This window comes from Sarcophilus harrisii, chromosome 2 (genome assembly GCF_902635505.1).
Source record: "Sarcophilus harrisii chromosome 2, mSarHar1.11, whole genome shotgun sequence".
Classification (NCBI taxonomy): domain Eukaryota; kingdom Metazoa; phylum Chordata; class Mammalia; order Dasyuromorphia; family Dasyuridae; genus Sarcophilus; species Sarcophilus harrisii.
The window spans coordinates 253,170,543-253,194,182 of record NC_045427.1 but is presented as its reverse complement, the minus strand read 5'-3'; the positions used below and the strand labels follow the sequence as shown (position 1 = coordinate 253,194,182).

General features: G+C 32.1%; 1 protein-coding gene across 4 annotated transcripts in view; it reads left to right on the top strand.

The window, feature by feature from the left end:
• The window catches only part of RYR3 (ryanodine receptor 3), a 708,417-nt gene that overhangs the window by 246,837 nt on the left and 437,940 nt on the right, over window positions 1-23,640 (top strand). For all 4 annotated transcript variants that reach the window (XM_031952023.1, XM_031952026.1, XM_031952025.1 and 1 more), the window contains exon 3: window positions 17,348-17,455. In XM_031952023.1, the coding sequence (XP_031807883.1) occupies window positions 17,348-17,455 (108 nt within the window). The remainder of the gene's footprint in view (window positions 1-17,347; window positions 17,456-23,640) is intronic.

Here is a 23,640-nt window from a genome sequence, read left to right as displayed (position 1 = left end):
CAGTAATTACAACTTAGGAATGAGTAATTTTGCAACAACTATAACAAGACTCAAAATTAAAGATAGATCTTCCATAAGAACATTGTGAATATCCAGAAGAAATGAAGTAAGACTTGAACATGAAATGAAAGGTCTACAGGAAAAAAAATGAAGGGGTATTAATAGTTGCTAAGAGATAACTCTTATCCAAATAAGAGACATTCTGAACATAAGGATGGATCAAATGGCAGTTGAGAACTTCATGAGACAGAAAGAAATGTTAGAATTAACTCAAAAATTGAAAAAAACAGAATACAATATAAAAAGTAGATGACATGGAAACAAGATCAAAATGAACTCATTTAAGAATCATTGAATTTAGGGGGCAGAGACAAAATTATGGAGAGAGCTAGGAAACATTTTTGCCTAGCTTACCCAACATATATTTTCTATGCTAAACCAAATTCTGATTGGAAAAGTCAAAAAAAAAGTCAAAGTGAGTAATTTTTTTTAATCTCATGGCAGCTTAGAAGGACAGGCAGGCTTATTTAAACTGGGTGGATGCTAGGCTGGAGTGCACAGCAACAGTCATATCAGGGAACATTACAGCAGGAATCAAGAGAAAGAGAAAATTGAGAAAGCATCAGGGTATGTAGCACTGGAATAGAAAGAGATTCCAGGGGGAGCAGAGTCAAGATGGCAGAGAGTAGACAGGTCTTTGAGCTCTTCCTGGCTTCCCTTAGACCAATACCAGATCAAGCCTCTGAAGGGTTTTGGAATGGGAACCCATAAATATTTGGAATGTAACAAATTTCCATCAGAAAATATTTTGGAAGAACTTCAGGAAAGTCCTGGTTTATTCGGTGCCAATGCAATGCAGGAAGGCCTAGGGCCTAGAGGCTTCCAGGTGCTAGGAGAATCTAGTGGGAGGTTCACAGCCAAAATACAGCAGCATTTGCTACTCTGTCCTGATTCAGAAGCCAGTGGATCAACAGACTAACTGTGAGACCTCCAATGCACTACAGAAGGCAAATAGTGAGCCTCTGAACTCCAGCATAACAAGTGGAACTTGGTCATATCCACTTAGTAGAAAAGAAAGCAGGCAGCATTGGCCTAGGCAGCATAAAACTCCTGTTGCCTGCAGGGGAAGTCTGGGAAATTGCCTTTAGAGCAGACCTCAACCTTTAAAAATGATCAAAAAGGCAAAAAGAGTTCTGACCATATACAGCTTTTATGGAGTTAGAGAAAAACAGACTTAAAATCCTGAGCACATTAATGGCAAAAAAAATGATACAAATTGGTCTCCATCTCACAAGGCTCTCTTGGAAGAATTAAAAAAAAAAACAAAACTTAAAACAGAGAAGAAAAATGTCGAAAGTAAATGAGAGCTCTGGAAAAGGAAACAAAGTATTTGAAGAAAATTATTCCTTAAAGAATTGTTTTGGCAAAATAGAAAACAAAATCAACTCCTTGAAAAATGGAATTTCTGAAATTGAAAAAAAATCCAATGAACAAAACAACTCATTTAAAAGTTCAGTTCACCAAATGCAAAAGGATATAAAAAAGTTAACTGAAAAAAATAATTCGCTAAAAATTGTAATTGAACAAATGATTCAATGCGACACCCGAAATCAGTCAAACAAAATTTTAAAAAATTGAAAAAATAGAAGAAAATGTAAAATACCTTATCAGAAAAACAACTAAGTGATCTAGAATATAGATCCAGGAGAGACAATCTAAAAATTATTAAATTGCCTAAAAACTGTGATGAAAAAAAAGAACTTAGACATAATTTTTCAGGAAATCATGAAGGAAAACCTTCCTGATGTCCTAGCTAAAACCATAGGATAAAATAGCCATTGAAAAAATCCACTGGTCACTTTCTGAAAGACACCCCAAAATGAAAACTCCAAGTAATATTGTAGCTCAATTCCAGAATTGTTAGATCATGAAGAAAATACTGCAAGCAGGCAGGAAAAAAACCCACCAATTCAAATATCAAGGAAATACAATAAGGATTACCCAAAACCTAGCAGCTTCCACTTTACAAGATCAAAGAGTCTGAAATGTGGTATTCCAAAGGGCAAAGGAACTTAGCTTGCAGCCCAGAATCAACTATCCAGCAAAAAGAAGCATTATCTTTCCGGGGGAAAAGATGGACATTCGATGAATTGGGGAGTTTTCATTGGTTTTTGATGAAAAGACCAGAGCTGAACAGAAAATTTAATCTTCATATACAGAACTCAAGAGAAGCATAAAAAGGTAAAAAGAGAAAAAAGTAAAATCTATGTTTTTACAGTTTAAAATGTATACAGGACCCATATGAAAAGATAACATGTTTAACTCTTAAGAACTGTATATTTGTTAGGGATACACTTAGAGAGTATAAATTTAATTTGACTTTACTGTGATGATATAAAAAAAAAGTAGCTACAAGTGGAAAAGGCATTGTACTAGAAGAAGAGAGAAGGGGAGGTAAAATGGGGTAAATTATATCACATCAAGAGGCAAAACAAACCTATTATAGCTGAGGGAAAGAAGGAAGGAGGATGAGCATTGTATGAATGTTAATCTCATGGGATTTGTCTCAAAAAGAGAATAACAGACATATTCAGGTCAATATAGAAATTTGTTTCATCTTATAGGAGAAAAAAGGGGCAAGGAAAGGAGGAGGTAATAGAAGGGAGAACAGGAGAAGGGGAAAGAGATAAGAAAAGGGTCAGAGACTATAAAAGGGGAAGGCATATTGAGGGAGGTGGTGGTCAGAAGCAAAATATTGGTGAAGAGGGAAAGGGGGAAAGAGAAAAACATAACCTGGGGAAATTAAAAGGTGAGAAATATAGAGTTAGTATTTTATCTGTGAATATGAATGGAATGAAGTCTTCCATAAAGCAAAAACTGATTAGCAGACTGGATTAAAAGCTAGAATCCCACAATATGTTGTTTATAAGAAACTTATTTAAAGCAGAGTGATGCATACAGAGTAAAGGTAAAAGCCTGAAACAAAATCTATTATGCATCAGTTGGAGTAAAAAATTAAAAAAAGCAGGAGTAACAATCTGATCTTGGATAAAGCAAAAGCAAAAATAGATCTCTTTCAAAGAGATAAGGAAGGAAACTACATCTTGCTAAAGGGTACTATAGATAATGAAGTAATATCAGTACTAAACATATATGCACCAAGTGGTATAGCATCCAACTTCCTCTAGAAGTTAAGAGAGTTGCAAGAAGAAATAGACTACAAAACCATACTGCGATTGGGTGCTCAATCAGAACTAGATAAATTAAACCACAAAATAAACAATAAAGAAGTTAAGGAGGTAAATAGAATTTTAGAAAAGTTAGATATGATAGACCTTTGGAGAAAATTGAATGCAGACAGAAAGCAATTCTTTCCCCAGCAGTACATGGAACCTATACAAAAAATTGAGCACATTTTAGGGCATAAAACCCTCAAAATCAAAGGCAAAAAGGCAAAAATAGTAAATGCTTCTTTTTCACATAATAATGCAATAAAAATTACCTGTAATAAAGGGCCAGGGAAAAATAGATTAAATATTAATTGGAAATTAAATAATCTAATTCTAAAGAATGAGTAGGTACATACCTCTCAGATTGGCTAAGATGACAGGATATGATAATGATGAATGTTGGAGATGTGGGAAAACTGGGACACTAATACATTATGTATTAGTGAACAGATCCAACCATTCTGGAGAGAAATTTGAAACTGTGCTTTAAAAAGTATCAAACTGTGTGTACACTTTTATCCAGCAGTGTTTCTACTGAGCTTATATCCCAAAGAGATCTTAAAGAAGGGAAAGAGACCCACATGTACAAAAATGTTTGTGGCAACCTTTTTTGTAGTGGTAACAAACTAGAAACTGAAGGGATGGCCATCAATTGGAGAATGGCTGAATAAATTATGATATATGAATGTTATGGAATATTATTTTTCTATAAGAAACAACCAGCAGAATGATTTCAGAGAGGCCTGGAGAGACCTACATGAACTGATGCTAAGTGAAATGAGCAGAACTAGATCATTATACATGGCAACAACAAGATTATGTGATGATCAATTCTCATGGACATGGCTGTCTTCAACAAGGAGATTATTCAAACCAGTTCCAATTGTTCAGTAATAAAGAGAGTCATCTATACCCAGAAATAGGACTGGGAGAACTGAACATGATTCACAACATAGTTTCACTCTTTTTGTTGTTGCTTGCATTTTATTTTATTTTTTTAAAAAAAATTGGTTTGATTTGAGTTTTCTTGTGCAGCACAATAATTGCATAAATATGTATGCATTAGATTTAACATATATTTCTACCATATTTAACATATATTGGACTACTTGTCATCTAGGGGAGGACCTAGAACAAGGGAAGAAAAATTGGTTTTACAAAGGCTAATGTTGAAGAATTGTCCATGCATGTTTTGAAAAATAAAAACGCTTTAATAAAAAAAAAAAAAAAAAAAAAGAATGAGTGGGTAAAACAACAAATAGACACAATCAATAATTTCATCCAAGAGAATGACAATAATGAGATAACATGTCAAAATGGGATGCAGCCAAAGCAGTTTTTAAGAGAATTTTTATATCTCTAGATGGTTACTTGCACAAAATGGAGAAAAAAAAAATCAGTGACTGGGGCATGCAACTAAAAAAGCTAGGAAAAAAACAAATTAAAACTCCCTAATTAAATACAAAATTTGAAATTTGAAAATAAAAGGGGAGATTAATAAAATTTAAAGTAAGAAAACTATTGAACTAATGAACAAAAAGTTCAATTAAAAGTTGTTTTTTATGAGAAAACCAACAAAAAAGATAAACCTTTAGTTAATTTGATTAGAAAAGAGAAAGAAGAAAATCAAATTCTTAGTATCAAAAATGAAAAGGATGAACTTTTCCACTAATGAAGAGGAAATTAGAGCAATAATTAGGAGCTATTTTGTCTGTTTGCCAACAAATCTGATAATTTAAGTGAAATGGATGAATACTTACAAAAATATAGATTGCCCATATTAACAGAGGAAGAAATAAATTATTTAAATAGTCCCATTTTGAAAGGGACCTGTATGTGCACGAATGTTTGTGGCAGCCCTTTTTGTAGTGGCTAAAAACTGGAAACTGAATGGATGTCCATCAGTTGGAGAATGGTTGAATAAATTGTGGTATATGAAAATTATGGAATATTACTGTTCTGTAAGAAATGACCAACAGGAAAATTTCAGAAAGGCCTGGAGAGACTTACATGAACTGATGCTGAGTGAAATGAGCAGGACCAGGAGATCATTATATACTTCAACAACAATACTATATGATGACCAGTTCTGATGGATCAGGCCATCCTCAGCAACGAGACCAGCCAAATCATTTCTAATGGAGCAGTAATGAACTGAACTAGCTATGCCCAGTAAAAGAACTCTGGGAGATGACTAAAAACCATTACATTGAATTCCCAATCCCTATATTTATGCCCACCTGCATTTTTGATTTCCTTCACAAGCTAATTGTACAATATTTCAGAGTTTGATTCTTTTTCTACAGCAAAATAACGTTTTGGTCAGGTATACTTATTGTGTATCTAATTTATATTTTAATATATTTAACATCTACTGGTCATCCTGCCATCTAGGGGGGGGGGGAGTAAGAGGTAAAAAATTGGAACAAGAGGTTTGGCAATTGTTAATGCTGTAAAGTTACCCATGTATATATCCTGTAAATAAAAGGCTATTAAATAAAAATAAATAAATAAATAAATAGTCCTATTTTATTTTATTTTTTTAATTATAACTTTTTATTGACAGAACCCATGCCTGGGTAATTTTTTACAGCATTATCCCTTGCACTCACTTCTGTTTCGACTTTTCCCCTCCTTCCCTCCACCCCCTCCCCCCAGATGACAAGCAGTCTTATACATGTTAAATATGTTATAGTATATCCTAGATATAATACATGTGTGCAGAACTGAACAGTTCTCTTGTTACAAAAGAAGAATTAGATTCAGAAGGTGAAAATAACCTGGGAAGAAAAACAAAAATGCAAACGGTTTCCATTCATTTCCCAGTGTCCTTTCTTTGGGTGTAGCTGCTTCTGTCCATCATTGATCAATTGAAACTGAGTTAGGTCTCTTTGTCAAAGAAATCCACTTCCATCAGAATACATCTTCATACAGTATTGTTGTTGATCTCCTGGTTCTGCTCATTTCACTTAGCATCAATTCATGTAAGTCTCTCCAAGCCTCTCTATATTCATCCTGCTGCTCTAAATAGTCCCATTTTAGAAAAAGAAATTGAAAAGGCTATTAATCAACTCCCTAAGAAAAAGTCTCCAAGGCCAGATGGATTTACATGTGAATTTTACCAAACATTTAAAGAACAATTAATTCCACACTGTGCAAACTATTTAGAAAAATAGGGAAAGGACTCCTGTCAGATTTCTTTTATAACAGTTATGGCACTGATACCTAAACCAGGAAAGACTAAAATAGAGGGGAAAAATGCAGACCAATCTCGCTATAAATATTGATGCAAAAATTTTAAATAAAATATTAGCAAAGAGATTATAGCAAGTTATCACCAGGATAATACATCATGACCTCGTAGGATTTATACCAGGAATACAAGGCTGATTTAATATTAGAAAAACTATTACCATAATTGACAACATGTATAACAAAACCAACAGAAAATATGATTATCTCAACAGATGCAGAAGAAGCATTTGGCAAAATTCCTATTAAAAACAGTAGAGAGTATAGGAATGAATAAAGTTTTCCTTAAAATGATCAGTAGCCTCTATTTAAAACCATCAGCAAGCATCATATGTAATAGGGATAGAGTAGAACCATTTCCAGTAAGATGAGGGGTGAAACAAGGTTTGCCCACTGTTGCCATTACTATTCAATATTGTATTACAAATGTTTGCTTTGGCAATAAGGGAAGAAAAAGAGATTAAAGAAATGGTAGGTAATGAGAAAACCAAATTATTACTCTTTGCAAATGATATGATGGTATACTTAGAAAACCCTAGAGAACAAACTTAAAAACTACTAGAAACAATTCACAACTTTAGCAAAGTTGCAGGATACAAAATAAATCCACATAAATCATCAGCATTTTTATACATCACTAACAAAATCCAGCAGCAAGAGATACAAAGACAAATTCCATTTAAAATAACTGTTGATAGTATAAAATATTTGGGAATCTATCTACCAAGGGAAAGTCAGGAACTGCATGAACATAATTATAAAACACTTTTTCACACAAATAAAGTCAGATCTAATCAACTGGAAGAATATCAAGTGCTCTTGGGTAAGCCAAGCTAATATTGTAAAAATGATAATTCTACCTAAATTAATCTACTTATTCAGTGCCACACCAATCAAACTCCCAAGAAATTATTTTACAGAGCTGGAAAAAATAATAACAAAATTCATCTGGAAAAATAAAAAGTCTAGAATTTCATATGACTTTGAGCTTAGGAGCAGAGTCTAGCCTTGACCTTGCACATTTCCTATACTGAATGACCAGAGCAAGATTGTCCCCGAAACCTGAGTCAATAACCAATAGAACACACACTAGGCAGGCAGTAAACAAACTGTCCTCAAAAATTTTGAAATCACCAAAATACATTTAATTGAACTTAAGAAAGCAACAAAAGAATAGTGTGATAGTCAGGGTAGGCATTCCTACCCCAACTCATTTCCCAGAAGTTAGCAGAAGGCAATTTTAAGTACAGACTACAAAATCAAAAAGTAGGCTGGATGAAAGATAAAAAGGAAAGAATTTTATCATAAAGATCCACCATGGGAAGCTCAAAACACAAACACTTAAAAAAATAACTTGAAAACATCTACAAGCAAAACCTCAAAAAGAAATTAAGCTACAATACAATCTCAGTAGGAATTTCTAGAACATTTAAACAAAACAAAAACAAAACAAATAAGGGTGGTAGAATAAAAAAATTGACAAAGAAATTTCAGGTTTGCAAAAAAATGAAAAAAATAATGAAAAAGTTGATAATAAAAATACAAAACCTTATTAAAGAAAATCATCTCTTGAGAAGTGGCCAAATGGAAGCTAATGACTTCATGAGACATTAAAAAATGACTAGACAAAGTCAAAAGAGTGCAAAAAATAGAAGAAAAAATGAAATATCTAACAAGAAAATAACTCACCTGTAAAATAGATCAGAGAGTTAAGAATCCTTGGACTGCCCTAAAGCCATAACTTTAAAAAGTCTCAGCCTCATATTTTAAGAAATATAAAAGAAAAATTCCCATATATCTTAGAACCAAAAGACAAAATAGAAATCAAAAGAATCCTCTGGATACCTCTTGAAAGAAACTCCAAAACAACTCCCAGTAATATATTGTCAAAATCCAGAGTTCCCTCATCAAGTAGGAAATACTGTAAGCATCCAATAAGAAAGAATTCAAGTATTTCAAAGCCATAATCAAGTCACAATAATTAGCAGTCACAATAAAAGAGCAGAGATTAGAATATCATACTTCATAAGGCAAAGAATGTAAAACTACAATCAAGAATAAACTACCCAGAAATACTTAGCATAATCCTTGGGGTAAAGCAGAATGAATATTTAAGGAAATAGAAGACTTTTCTATTTCTTGATTAAAATACCATAACTGAATAGAAAATTTAATATTAAAACACAGGACTTTAGAAAAACATGAAAAGATAAACATGAGAAAACTCATAAGACACTAAACAAGGCAAGACTATTTATAGTCTTACATTTGGAGATAATAAATGGAGATAATACTTTCTCAGAATTTTAATATCACCAGTGGTTAGAGGGGTTCTAATTAGACAAAGGGACTAAGTGTGAATCTTACATTGCACCTTTTTCTTAGCAATACATGGCACCATACAAAAACTGAGTGGGGGGAGAGGAAAAAGGGAGAGAGAAATGGGGGAAATTATCTCATTAAAATGAGATACACAAGGAAAAGTTTAAATATTGGAGGAGGCAATAGAGTGAAACAAGCAACCTTACTCTTCTCTGAATTGGTTCAAGGAAAGAATAATGTGCGCACGCGCACACACATACACACACACACACACACACGGATGCAGAAATTAATTTTATTTAACAGGAAAATAGGAGGGAAAGAATTTAATAGAAAAAAACATGCGAGTTAGGAGAGAGGGTAGATTAATGGAAGCACGAGTTAAAAACAAAATAGATTCTTAAAGAGGAAGCAGCATAAAAAGAAGGATAAAGGAATCAGATAGAGGGAAATGGACAGTTAGCAAATATAATTGTGATTGAGACGAGCTCATCCATAAAATGAAACAAGAGAGCAGACTGTATCAGAAAACAGAATCCAACAAAATCAGTTAAAAAAAATATTTGGAACAGAAAGATATAGATGGAGTTTAAAAAAAAATGGCTTCCAGCAGAATGTATCATGTCTTTGCTGAAATAAAACACACACACACACACACACACACACACACACACACACCCCTATAAACATAATCTTAGACAACCATGATCCTTGACAAAAGAAAAGCAAAAGTAGATCTAATTTAAAAAGATAAACAAGGAAAATATGTTTTCTTAGAAGGTATCATAAATGATAAGTTAATAACATATTTGAACCAATATGCATCAAATGATATAGATTCTAGATTCTTAAAGGAAAATTTTAATGTAGAAAGGAAGAAGGAGGAAGTAGGAAAACAATAATAGTGGGAGACCTCAATTTGCTCCTTTAAGATCTAGATAAATCTAATAATACATAAGAAAGAGATTATGGAATCCAATGAAATTTTTAGAAAAATTACATATATGGAATAGCAAATGAGAATTTAAAGGAGTATGTATATTTTCGTTTGTATAGGATACTTTTACAAAAATTAATCCTGTATGTAGGCCATAAAACTCACAAACAAATATGAAAAAGCAGAAATAAATTAAATAAATCTTTTCCTACAATAAAGCAATAAAAATATATGCAATAAAGGGTCTTTGAAGCAATAATTAAAATTAATTGGAAAACAATGTAATCTTAAAGAATGGGCATGTAAAAGAAAACAGAAAAAAAAACTAATTATTCCATTAAATATAATAACAATTCCACAACATACCAAAAAATGAAGGATGCAGCTAAAGTAGTAAAGGAAATTTATATCTCTAAGTGTTTATATCAATAAAAGAGAAAAAACATGTTGATGACTTGGGGATGAAATTAAAAAAAAAGTAGAAAAGCACCACACTAAAAAAAAAAAAAAAACCTCTAAATAAACACCAAAATATAAATCCTAAAAATCAAAGAAGTGATTAACAAGATTGAAAGTTTAAAAAATAATTGAAAACTGATTTTTTTTGGTAGTGGGGAAAAAAAACCCTAAAACAACAAAATAGATAAACCATTAGCCAGTTTTATTTTTTTAAGAAGAAAAATCAGTAACAAAAATGACAAGGTGAATTCTCAACCAATGAAGAAGAAATGATAGCAATTATTAGTTATTATCTTGATTAATTGTATGCCAGTGAAACTGACAATCTTAATGAAATGAATGAATATTTATGAAAAGATAAATTGTCCAGAACAACTGAACAGCACATAAAACATTTAAATAATTTTATCTTAGAAAAACAAATTTAAAAATTCATAAATTAATTCCCAAAGGAGTAGGGAAAACCAGGATCAGATGGATAAGCAAGTTATACCAAACATTTAGTAAAGTGAATTCCATTACTACAGAAACTTTTAGAAAAGAGATAAAAAGGGGGATTTTCCCCCTACATTCCTTTTATGATGCATATATGGTCTTGATATTTAAACTGAGAGAACGGAGAAAGAAAACTGGACTATTTTCCCTAATGAATATTTTGTGTGACCATTTGTTTTTATTTTAAACTTAAATACAACCTACAAAAAAATTGCCATGTGTAGAGCAGAACATAAAAGGATTCACAATACAAAACAATACATATCCATTTCAAGTAACCCTATATAACAATATAAAACAATACATTTCCATTTCAAGAAAGCTATAAATAATAATATATGTCTTTTCTTTGCTTCCATGTAAATTTTCATTTGTTCTCTGCTGCACACTTCTTTCTTTATCTTTCCTTTTCTCTCTCTGACCAAGAAAGCTACAAAAAAGTATGGATATACCCACACATACATATATATGCACACACACAGAGCTATCTATAATTATGCACATATACATTCATGTGCACATATGTAATACCATACTATATCTATTTTCAGTTCTTTCTCTGAAGGTGGATAGCATCTTCCTTTATATGTCCAAGTCTTTTATATATATATATATATATTTTTTTTTTTCAATCCACTGGCTCATCCTAATGAATATTGTTGAAAAATTTCCATATAAATTACTAGCAAGGAGATTACAACAACATTTCTCAAGAATCATGTACTAAGACCATGTTGGATTTATGGCTAAAAACCTCCCAACAAAAATCATGATTTTTTTTCAATATATTGAAAAAGCAGTTGATAAAATAGTACATTCATTTCTGTTATAAATATTAAAAAGCATTTGAGTAAATGAAAGATTTCTCAAAATATGTAGTATCTATATCAAAGCAAGAGTAGAAATCTTTGGTTATATGGGTAAATTAGAAGACTTTCTGCTATTGGGATGAATCAAGAATGTCCACTGTCAAACTTATTCATCAATATTGTACTAGAAGTGCTAGCTATTGCAAGAAGACAAGAAAAAGAAATTGAATAAGCATAGACAATGAGGAAACAAAGCTGTCACTTTTTTGTATATAACATGAGGGTTTATTAAGAGAACTCTAAAAAATCCATTGAAACAATTAACAAGTTGTGGGATATAAAATAAATCTATACAAATTATCAGTATTAATATATATATATATATATATATATATTTATGACAAAATCCAGCAGAAATAAATAGCAGGAGAAAATTATATTTGAAATAACTGTGGACAGTACCAACTACTTGGGCGTCTACTTGCCAAATCATTATGAAGACAATTACAAAACACTCTACACAATTAAACACAGAGCTATATAACTGTAGAAACATCAATTGTTCATGGTTAGGTCCAGCCAATAGAATAGAAATAGCATTAGAACCTAAATTAATTTACTTGTTCACTGTTGTGCTAATTAAACCCACAAAAACCTTACTCTTCAGACCTAGGAAAACCTAGGAAGATCTCCTAGATCTGAAGATCTAGGAGAATAAAAAGTGTAAAATACCAAGGGAATTGATCTTTAAAACATGAAAAGGAAGGAGGATTAATGTTAGCAGATCTCAAATATATTACAAAGTTGTAATAAGCAAAACAATTTGGTATTGGGTAAAAAATTGAGAGGTTGATCAGTGGTGGTTAATTATCAAATAAATTATAACATATCTAGAAGCAAATGAACATGTTAACTTAGATCCCAACTGTTTCAATAAGAATTAACAATTTGGCAAAACTTGTTGGGAAAACTGGAAGTAGTTAGGCAGAAATTTGTTATAGACCAACATCTTATGCCATATATCATGCTAAACTTATCATGTAAACCAAGAAGAAAAACATATAACGTGGGGGGGGGGAGGGAGGGAGAACTTTACAGTATATTTTTCTAAGGATTTCACTTCTAAAATCTATAAGGAACTGACTAAAATTTATTAGAGCCATTTTCCAATTTACAATAAATAGCTATCTTTCAGAAAATAATATCCAAACTACTCATAGCATATGAAAAAAATGTTCCAAATTTTTAATAATTAGAGAAATAGAGATTTAAGCAACTCCAAAGTACCACTGTATACCCACAAGCTTGGCTAAAGTAACAATGGAAAATGACAATTGCTAGAAGGGATGTGTGAAAACAGATATGCCAAAATTGTTGGAATTGTGAACTAGTCCAACGATTCTGGAAAGAAGTTTAGAACTATACTTAAAGGGGTACTAAATTATGCTTATCCTTTATAAGTTTTTAACACAAAGATATTAACAAAAGAAGAAAAGGACTCATGTACAAGAATATTTACAGTAGCAATTTTTGTAGTGACAAGTTGGAAACTGAAGAGGTCCCTCAGTTGGGGAATGACTGAACAAGTCATGATATATGAATGCAATGGAATACTATTGAGTTGTAAGAAATGATGAAGAGGATGGTTTCAGAAAAAATGTGAATTAAAATAAGCAGAACATATATTAAAGTATAAATTAAATACAAATAAGTATACATGTCCAAACCATTGTTTTGCTGTACAAAAAGGATCAGACTCTGAAATGGTGTACAATTAGCCTGCGAAGGAAATTAAAAATGTAGGCAGACAAAAATATAGGGATTGGGAATTCTGTGTAATGGTTCTTAGTCATCCCCAGAGTTCTTTCTCTGAGTATAACTGGTTCAGTTCATTACTGCTCCATTGGAAATGATTTGGTTCATCTCATTGCCCAAGATGGCCAGGTCCATCAGAACTGATCATCATATAGTATTGTTGTTGAAGTATATAATGATCTCCTGGTTCTGCTCATTTCACTCAGCATCAGTTCATGTTAAGTCTCTCCAGGCCTTTCTGAAATCATCCTATTGGTCATTTCTTAGCAAACAATAATATTCCATAATATTCATACACCACAATTTATTCAGCCATTCTCCAATTGATGGGCATCCACTCAGTTTCCAATTTCTGGCCACCACAAAGAGGGCTGCCACAAACATTTTTGCACATACAGGTCCCTTTCCCTTCTTTATGATTTATTTGAGATAAAAGCCCAATAGTAACACTGCTGGATCAAAGGGTATGCACAGTTTGATAACTTTTTGAGCATAGTTCCAAATTGCTCTCCAGAATGGTTGGATGTATTTACAATTCCACCAACAATGTATTAGTCCCTGTTGGCCAAACGAATTCTACCAAATGTTTAAAGAACAATTAATACCAAATACTATAATAGGTGAATTATTTGGGGGAATAGGCAAAGGAGTCCTGCCAAGTTTCTTTTATGACTCTAGTATGGTGCAACATGAACTCATGCTGAGTAAAATAAACAGAACCAGAAAAGCATTGTACATAGCAACACGATTTTATGATGATCAACTATGATATAATTGGCTCTCAGCAATTCAATGATCTAAAGCAATTTCAATAAACTTTGGATGGAAAATTCCATCTTCATTCAGAGAGGGACCTTTGGAGACTGAAGGTGAATCAATACACATTATTTTCACCTTTTTTTCCTTTTTTTCTTCCTCATGTTTTTTTTCCCTTTTGTTCTGATTTTTCTCTCATATGAAGTTATATGGAAATATATTTAAAAAATGAATGTACATGTATACCTAAAAAAAAAGAAAAACTTACTTTAAACAACTCAGCATGTCTAATATGGAACTCATTATCTTTCTTCTAAAAGTTTCTGCCTAATGTTCCTATTAGTGTTGAGGCCACCATCATCTTCTTATAACCTAGTTTGGGGGCCCAGATATTATCCTTGTTTCTTTCACTCTTCTCTCCTCTAGATCCATAATCGATCAGTTAAATATACCTTCATAACAACTTTTCTGTATATACACTATAAACAGTATGTTCCTCCAGATCTCTGTATATATACAACCACTTTCACACCTGGACTTTTACAGTAACCTACCATTCTGTTCTTTGGTATCCCTTTCTCAAGATTCCCTACTTCCGTTCATCTGCTCACCTGTTAAATTGAACTTAAAGTGCAAGTATGACCATTTTATAGAATCAAATACAAAATCTTCTATTTGACTTTTAAAACCCTGCAACCTGGTCTCTCCTGTCTTTCTTCTCCTTTTCCACCTTTATTTTTTCCAAATATTCTGAGCCATTGTCACTGTCTTACTTGCAGTTTTAGCATACCACACGCCTATCTCCAATGCATTTTCAGTGACTGTTCCCAATGCTTACAATTTTCTCCCTTGTCTTTTCTTCCTGGTTTTCTTTAAGCTTTAATTAAAATCCTGCCTTCAGAAGAATCTATTACTGATTTTCTTTATCATAGTCCCTCCTCTATGAGATTAGGGTTTATCCTGTATATATTTTGTTTATAAGTAATTGTTTAATAAGAGCTTCTTGCAGAGATTGATTTTTTCTTTCTTTGTATTCCCAGACCTTAACATATTGCTTACTTTTGCTTAATAAATGTGTGTTGGCTTGACTTGAGTTAACATGACTTTCCTTGTTTTCTCATCTATCCTCCTTCTCTGTACAAAAAATTAGTGAGAGTATGCTTAGCAACATTGCTTTATGCTGGATGAATTCTGGTTCTGGTGCTCTACCACCTTTTTCTTTTGTCCAGACTCTAGTTGAGATTTACTTCTTTCTTTCTTTTTAAAACTGTCTTTGCTTTTTACTTTTTAATACTGCAAGAAATTTGTTTTGCTTATAATTCATTTCTCTGTATATCAATATTCTTATTCCACTTCTCTCTTTCTCTTCTATTCTGTTTCCCTTTTGTTTCATATATTTCTATCCCTAAATCTATATGTGTTTTGCCCTCCTTTGAATAGTGTAGAAGACAGAAGGTTCAGGTATTAAAACTATTGAGATCAGTGATAGTCCCCATACGTCCTTTCTTTTTTCCCTAATAGATCTCCCTGCCTTTGTCCTGGAAGCTGGTGGTTTTGTTGATAATGTTTCTAGGAGTTTTCATTTTTGACTTTCTTTTAGACCAGTGAATTTTTTGTGTTTTACCTCTTTTTCTAATAAATTTGAAATAATTTTCCTTCCTGTTAGTTTTTGAAATATGAGGTCTAAAACTTTTTTTTGAGTGGGGGGGGAACATGACTTTCTTGTAGTGCAAGTGATTTTTAAATTATCTTTCCTGCTTTCTCTCTCTCTTTTTTTTTATTTTGTGCTTAGGCAATTGGGGTTAAGTGACTTGCCCAGGGTCACACAGCTAGGAAGTATTAAATGTTGGATGACAGATTTGAACTCAGGTCCTCTTGATTTCAGGACAGATACTCTATCTACTGTGCCATCTAGCTGCTCCCTTTCCTGATCTTTTAAAGGATAGTTTTTCTTGATATTGAAGTTCTTTACATTTTCTTATTTTTTAGTCTTTTGTCATTTATTATGGACCATTTTAATTTCTAAGTTTATTGCTGAAATAAGTTTTTATATTTCTTAAACTAAGGCATAAATTCTTTAGTCAAGTGATTTCATTTTTTTCCTCACCTCTTTTCTCAAAGGTTCTCATTTTGTTTATAAAATAATTTTAAAGTCTTCAAAATCAAACAAAAAACCAAACTTCTTGCTTTATTTTTTCCAGGAATTCTTATTGAAATTTGTGATGGGGATTGTAGGTAAGGAGGTACTGAGAAAGAATGTAAGTTTTCACAACATCATAAGTCAAGCTGTTTGTTACTCACAAGCATGCAAACATGTGGCCCTCTCATCCTACAGTCCCATGAGCCTATAACACTGGGTCAAGCATTTCGTGTGATATGTATCCCAAATGAGAGCCCAGATCCTCTAAGGTATCTACCTTTATCTGATTGTTGTTGTAGAACAGTTTCACAGAGACTGAGTAGAAGGAATATTTTATGATAGTCAAGACTAAGAGCCTCTCTTCACCCCCAATGCCATCCTCCTTGAATATAAAGACATTGTGATTAATAAGGTTTGCTAACATTGCATACTTGAATTAGATGGAATTGTCTGAACTTATAGTTTACTAATTTTGCATTCATAATGCTAATTGTAGGTACTCAAGCTAATTATTGGGTACATAAGAACTTCCCATTAGCAAGGGAGGTCAATTACTGATCAAATATGAATCATTGTCATTTGGGACATAGTAATAGGCCAGTCAACATAAATGTGTTCAAGATATGTGGGTTTTTTTTGGTTTTGGGGTTTTTTTGTTTTTGAGGCTTATACATATAGATGTTTTTGAGTCATTTTTTTTTCTGTTTGTATCTTGGGTATCTTTATCATCATATTAATTTTTCATGGTCCGAGCTTTTTTTTTTTTTTTAAACTCCTCCTAACAGACTTACTTCCTGAATTGGGACTTTGTGTTAGAGCTAGGCTTACGCACTTCTGGTAGGAAGACCATGGCCTTATTACTTGCTCTGAAACTATGGATAAGTCATTTAATTTGTTTGCCTCAGTTTCTTTGACTGTAAAATGAGGATAATAACTGCATCTACTCAGAGTTGTGGTAAGAATATTTGTAAACTTCTTAGGACAGTACTTGGCACATAGTAGGCATTATATAATTTCTTATTTTCTTCTCTTTCATTCTGTTCCTCCCCTCTTATATATGATCTTGATTTGGGTCAGCCAGGCAAGCTTTCAACCTTATTTTTTGTCATTTTTCTTTGTTTTATTTCAACAGTATGTTCCTCCAGATCTCTGCATCTGCAATTTTGTACTGGAACAGTCTCTCTCTGTAAGAGCTCTACAGGAAATGCTTGCCAACACAGGTGAAAATGCCAGTGAAGGGGTAAGTACCTGATTTATATTCTTAGAGTAAATTCAGATTCATTGTAGCTTCCAAGCATGAGGTGGTTTTACTCATATTCCTGATTTTTAATTGGAAAATTTTAGAAAGTTTAAGTTGATCCCAATGGGGATGCTAAAATATGGCCTTCATTTTAGATTTCTTTTTCTTTCTATTTCTCTTACTTCAGGCCTCATTCCTTCTTCCTTTGCACTGATCAGCTCCTACTCAGGATAAATGAGACAAGGTATCCAGGAGACTACAAAGTTGTTTTAGGATCAAATTATCACATTTATGACCCTCACTATAAGAAACCTGGTTAGAAATTAAGGGTGTTTTCCTTGCCACTTCATCCACAGAATAATAAGTATGGTTAAACAACTCTGTGTTGGCAATTTTAGTTTTGTTACAATCACTGAAAAAATCTGGGGGAAAGTTAATGTCTTGGATAGTTTTAGAGTAATCTCATTTTAATTTTGACAAGTAAATGAAATATAATTTTATATTACTGTTATCAATGAAATTGTGTTAAACCATTTACTAAGGAATGGTGCCTAGTATTATCTCTCATGTCAGAAAATATGTCAAGATATCAACATCAAAGATAATCTCTGATACAGTAAAGGGGTCACTGGAAATAGTAGACTCCTGTTCTAGTTCTGTATCTGCCATCAAATAGCTGTATAACCCTTGTGCAAACATAATTAAATATTTTAGGCTTCAATTTTCTCACTTGTAAAATGAGGAGATCCTTTTCAACTAACTAACTTGTAGGACTTTGGGTGCCTGTCTTCTCTAGATCTACAATGATGATGAACTTTAATAATTTACCTAGATTATTTGTATTGTTCTTTGAAGGGGAGGGTTCCCCCCCTTTTTGTCATTTGGTTTCTAACATAGTTGGCATTAATTGTCCCTCTTTATTGTACCTTATCACCCTGTAATTCACCTCTTCTTCTATTTCTTCTTCCTTCAGAAACACACAGAAAAATAGTCATAGTTAGATGCCAGCAATTTAGTACTACAGTTTGATATGAATCGCTGAGACATATTTCCTAATTATCTGCTTATCTTCTCTTTAATACTAATATATCTTAATTTCAATCTAAAGAGCCCTAAAGGATGTAGTTCCCTATTTTCCCCAATGTTAAATATGAATTCCTTCATATTTTTGTATGAATTAAAGATAAATTTTAACAGAGGAAATGTCCAATTTAGAGTTATGTTACTTCTGATGACAAATGAAAAAAAGGAGATTGTTTTTCCAGGAACATTTCTTGATGAGAATACTGTATCCTGATATGGTCAAAGTTTAAAACCTATTTATTACTGCCTCATGTTTTGTTAGCCATAAGAAAATAATCTCCCTCTCTCTCTGTCCCCTCCCCAATCTCATACTGATTCAATCTTTGTGTGAGTATTGATGCCAAATCACCTTAGTATCTTTTTTTTTTCCTTTGAAAATTTTCCCATTCTGTGATCTTCTGAAGTCTGTAATAATCTTGGGGAGGAAGGAAATTGACTAGGAGATTAGGAAGAGCATAGTGGCAGGAAAGAAGCTCCCCTCAGGCTATTATTGAGTAAATGATATCATTTTCATTAATTAGTTTTACTAAATATTTGTTAAACTCTATTCACTGTGCCCTCTAAATTTGCCTTTCTGGTATAAAAACCCAGTTGCTGTCAACTAGTAATTTCTTTATATTAATTAGAAAAATTGGAATACCAAGAAGATATACCTATCTAATCTATCATTTTCCTGTATTCATTTTGTGATCTTCCCATAATTTTAAAAGTTGCTCAAAGCCTCTAGCATTCAGCAAATACTAAGAAATTAGATATACATGTAGATATGGGTTAGAGTGAAAAAAGCTAGAAATTTCATATATTTAAGTTTTATATCCTGCTGGAGAAATATGCATGGTTTCATATATGTGTGTAGTTTTCTGAGTGTTATATGCTCCAGAGGAGGAGAGAATGAGATTGGATAATAGAACCAAATAAGCTAAATTCCATTTACCAAATTCTCAAAAAAATTTATTTGAAGCAAGAAACCAACAAGGAATTATCTTATGACAAATTTATAGCTTTGTAAATGCACAATGTTACATATTCTAATATGTATTTCATACTTGTAAACATCTTCAAGTCCATTTCATTAGTTATTTTCCTTACAATTGCTTATGAGATAGGTTAGAAAGTTTGCCTGTCTAATCATATGAAGAAAGAATCACAGAAAGGTAATATTATTACTAAATACAATTGAGGTGTGCATCTGCACAAGTCTTACTCGCAATTACAAGCTTCTTAAGGGCAGAAAACGTTGTGGTTTTTTTCCTTTGCATCTCTTTGAAGTCTAGTGCTTTGCACAAAGTAGGCATCCAATATGTATTTATTAAATTGAGTTAAATAAGAGAAATTTGATCATGTTCTCAATAGATTATGTTTAAAAAATATTTGTTAAAATGTACAGAAATGGAATTGGAACTCAGAGTTCTAGAATTACTGGCTTCTTGCTTAGCCCAAACTTATAAAAGAACCTTCCATTTTATATGTCAGAAGTTCTTAATCTGGAGACTCTGAACTTCAAAAAAAAATACTTTTATAACTATTTTTAATGTCATAAATTTCCTTTGAAAGCCTATGGATTTTATTTTATGCATTTAAAAATATCCTAAAGACTTTATAGACCTGTCCAACACATGCAAAAACAAGTGAAGAACCCCTGATCTTACCTGAATCTTTCCATGTAGTAGACACTTCTCCCTTTCTGAACCCTTTGGTTCAACCACCATTTTTATATCATATAAATGAAATGGAGATGGAAATAGTAGGATTTTCATCTTCTATACACTTTTAGAATAAGAAAGTGGTGATTTATGTGTGTGTGTGTGTGTGTGTGTGTCTGTATGTGTGTGTATGTGTGTGTGTGTGTTTATGCATGTATAAGGGAATGGGGGGAAAGACTGGTGGTAATCCATGGACCCTCATTCATGATTATTGTATAAAAGACAATTGACATTAAAGGTTATTTTTGAATGCAAGAGAAATGAATGTTACTTAACATTTTATTTTTATATAATTTAAAATTTAACAAACACTTAAGCCTTAAGTATGTAGAAAATATCATATCAAGAATCAATCCCTGTTCCCATTTCTTTCCTTTTTGATGATAGCTTATCTTTGCCCATTTTCCTATTTGATTATTAAAAAGTAAGAAGTACAATATTCTTTGTGAAGTTGTATGAATTATATTTATGGACATATTTATTGGAGACATAACAGTATAACAAGACAGAGTATTTTCCTAAAATTCAGGAGATGTGATCAGGATCTGTGACTGTAACCCAAATTGCTTCTTCCTAGGCTTTGGTTTTTTCATTTGAAATATGAAGGGATTAGACTAAGTGACCTGAAAAGACTAAATCACCTATGTGATTTTAGAACTATTTAGAACTATTTCTTTTTTGTCATTGATTGTAATGTTAACACAGTATCTTTAATTAAGATGGAAATTTGTTTTTTAATCCTCTATTCTGAAAAGCTAAATTTCTTCCAAGAGTCTATGTTGTTTATTGGCTATAACATCATGTGAATTATGCCTTTGTTCCTCACTGATTGTTTATTTTGACAAATTTGACCTTTTATTCAACTTCATTGGACTTTTATTTCCTTTGCTTTAAAATGGAATGATGCTTGTTCTCTTTCTGTGCTGATAAATATTATAAAGAACCATCTAAGAAGAACAGGATCTTTAAAAACATTCAGTAGTTCTAGTATTAATTTAAATTGAGGCACTATCCTCATTCTAATTTTTTCAAAAAGCAGATAGATTAATTTGGAGACTTTGCACATGAGAGTCCTGAAATCATTTTTCATTACCACCTCTTTTCCCATTTCAAGATCTTATGATGGCATAAGGCATTTTTATGTATTATCCCATGAACTGACCTTGATGCAAAGTTTTGCAGATAAATAGGACACAAAATACAGTATTGCATTGTCCTTCAACTTTTTGTCAAAATCAACCAGTTTAGTAAGCTTTTTTCTACTGGTACTCAACTTTATCATCTCTGTGCCATGGCATAGTGAGAGAGTAAAGTATCCTTTATGTATGAAAAATCACACTGATTGTTTTCATTGTTTCCTAGACAGGGAATTACAGATTATTTAATTGCTGTACTGACTATATTTCTTAAGGGAACTTATTCTTATAAATGTAATTATGAAAAAAATTCTATAGAATAATATTAGAAAATATGTTATTTTGCAACTCTGTGTTGTATCATGTTGCAGTGTATGCTAGAAAAATAATGAATTATATTACAATATCGGTATTTATTTTTAGTTATGTTTATACATTGGCCAGTGGATAAAACTACATTCGCTGTTCTCTTTGGTTAATTTTAATAATATATCACTATAATTTTCTCAAATTACTGAAAATTTTTTGAATGGCTTGCATAACCAAATGACTTATATACACTAAATTATCCATTTACTGTTTGTTTTTTAAATTTTGCTAGTCCAATGACCTATCTGAATGGGTATGTTTTTCTTTCCTTTAATTATATGTGTATTTTGCATGAACAACTGACTCCAGCTGTGTTTCTAATGAATTGAGGCCTTTCACTTGTTAAGTGTCTAGGATAGTTTCTATTCTGTGTGCCTAAGTAATTTAGAAAACACTACTATACCACATTCTTCAATCTGCTGGAATTAAAAGTACCTATATACTTTTAACTTTATCACAGAATGGCCTTTTGAATTTTTGCTCAATTATTAAAATAATGACGTATCAAGCACATAGGTGCTTGTTCATTTAAAAAAAATTGAAAATTGTTTTTGAAGTATCTCTTCTGTGGATGTGGTTGGGTAGCACATGCCCAGTGGTTTCAACTTGGCATAGATGACAGAAGCATGCAGCCTCTTCTTAATTCAAGATGTTAGGAGCTTTAATGCACTTTTATTATGTACTGCAGTTTTACTTTTTCATAAGACTGGAGTTCATAATATGAATGAAAAAAGCTAGTACAAAATTTGCCTTTTTCCCCAAATTATCTCACAAGTGCAGGCCTTACAGTAAACCAACAAATTAAACAAATTATAATTACAACAATTAAAAAAATAAGTATTATGTTCAAACTAGCTTTTTACATTTTGTCATATTCTGAGTACAGGCACTTTCAAGTGAAAGAATCTTTACAGTCACATTTCAAAACTATCCCTTGCCTCTTTTGAAGCCTTTACTTTCTGAATAATGTCTTTCCATGTTAGGGAAACTCTTTTTACTGAAATTGGCTTGAATTCAACTTATCAAATTCAAAGTGATTTGCTTTTTTTGATACTAGTTCAGTGGTGGTGACAATTAACATTGTTATCATTTTACATGCACTGGAGTCTGTTCATTCTTGCTATAAATGTTTAAATGTACTGTTGGAGCATTTGTTATGTAGTATGATTGTTCATATCTTCTCAGAATGCTACTTGAGATTTTTCCAGTGTGCTACACCAAAAATGGTTATTTGTTGTTCTGGTTACAAAGAGGCTCCTTTACAACGTTTTCCAGGTAGTTTAAGCTTTCTGTGACATGACTTGTAAAGGAAAATGACATGTGGAGGTCCCATGGGAGTGGTTGTTTAACTTTTTTTATAGAAAATCCTGTTAACAATATATTGTTTATTGGGGAGTTGCTATAACTCTCACCTGAATTTTCAAAGGGGCATTCATTAACCCTAGATTTTAGTATGTTTGAATCAAGGAAAATTTTTTTAGCATGATTGTTTTTATTTAAAGAATGGAAAACGTTCAAAATGCATGAAATTTTAGAGTTGGGCCCTTTCAAGCTTATGAACTTGCATTTTTTTAGAGGCTGTTCAACCTTTGCTTTTTTTTATCTTTATTGCTACAAAAATATTGTTTTATAGAAGTATTGAATAAACTATTGAAAAAATCAAAAGCAGAATCTTTTAAGTCAAAACATAACTACCATTGGTCCAATCTTTTCCCTATTTCACTATAGGGGACTAGAATGATGGTATATTGTCCTTTGAAAGTTAGATGTTCAATTAAGATAAGGGGACTGATGAATAAGAAATTAGAAGGAGAAGGGACAGTTTGAAATTGTGGAGAAATGGAGTTGGAGGAAGAATATGTGAAACTGTGGGATCCTTCTATCCATTTGAGTC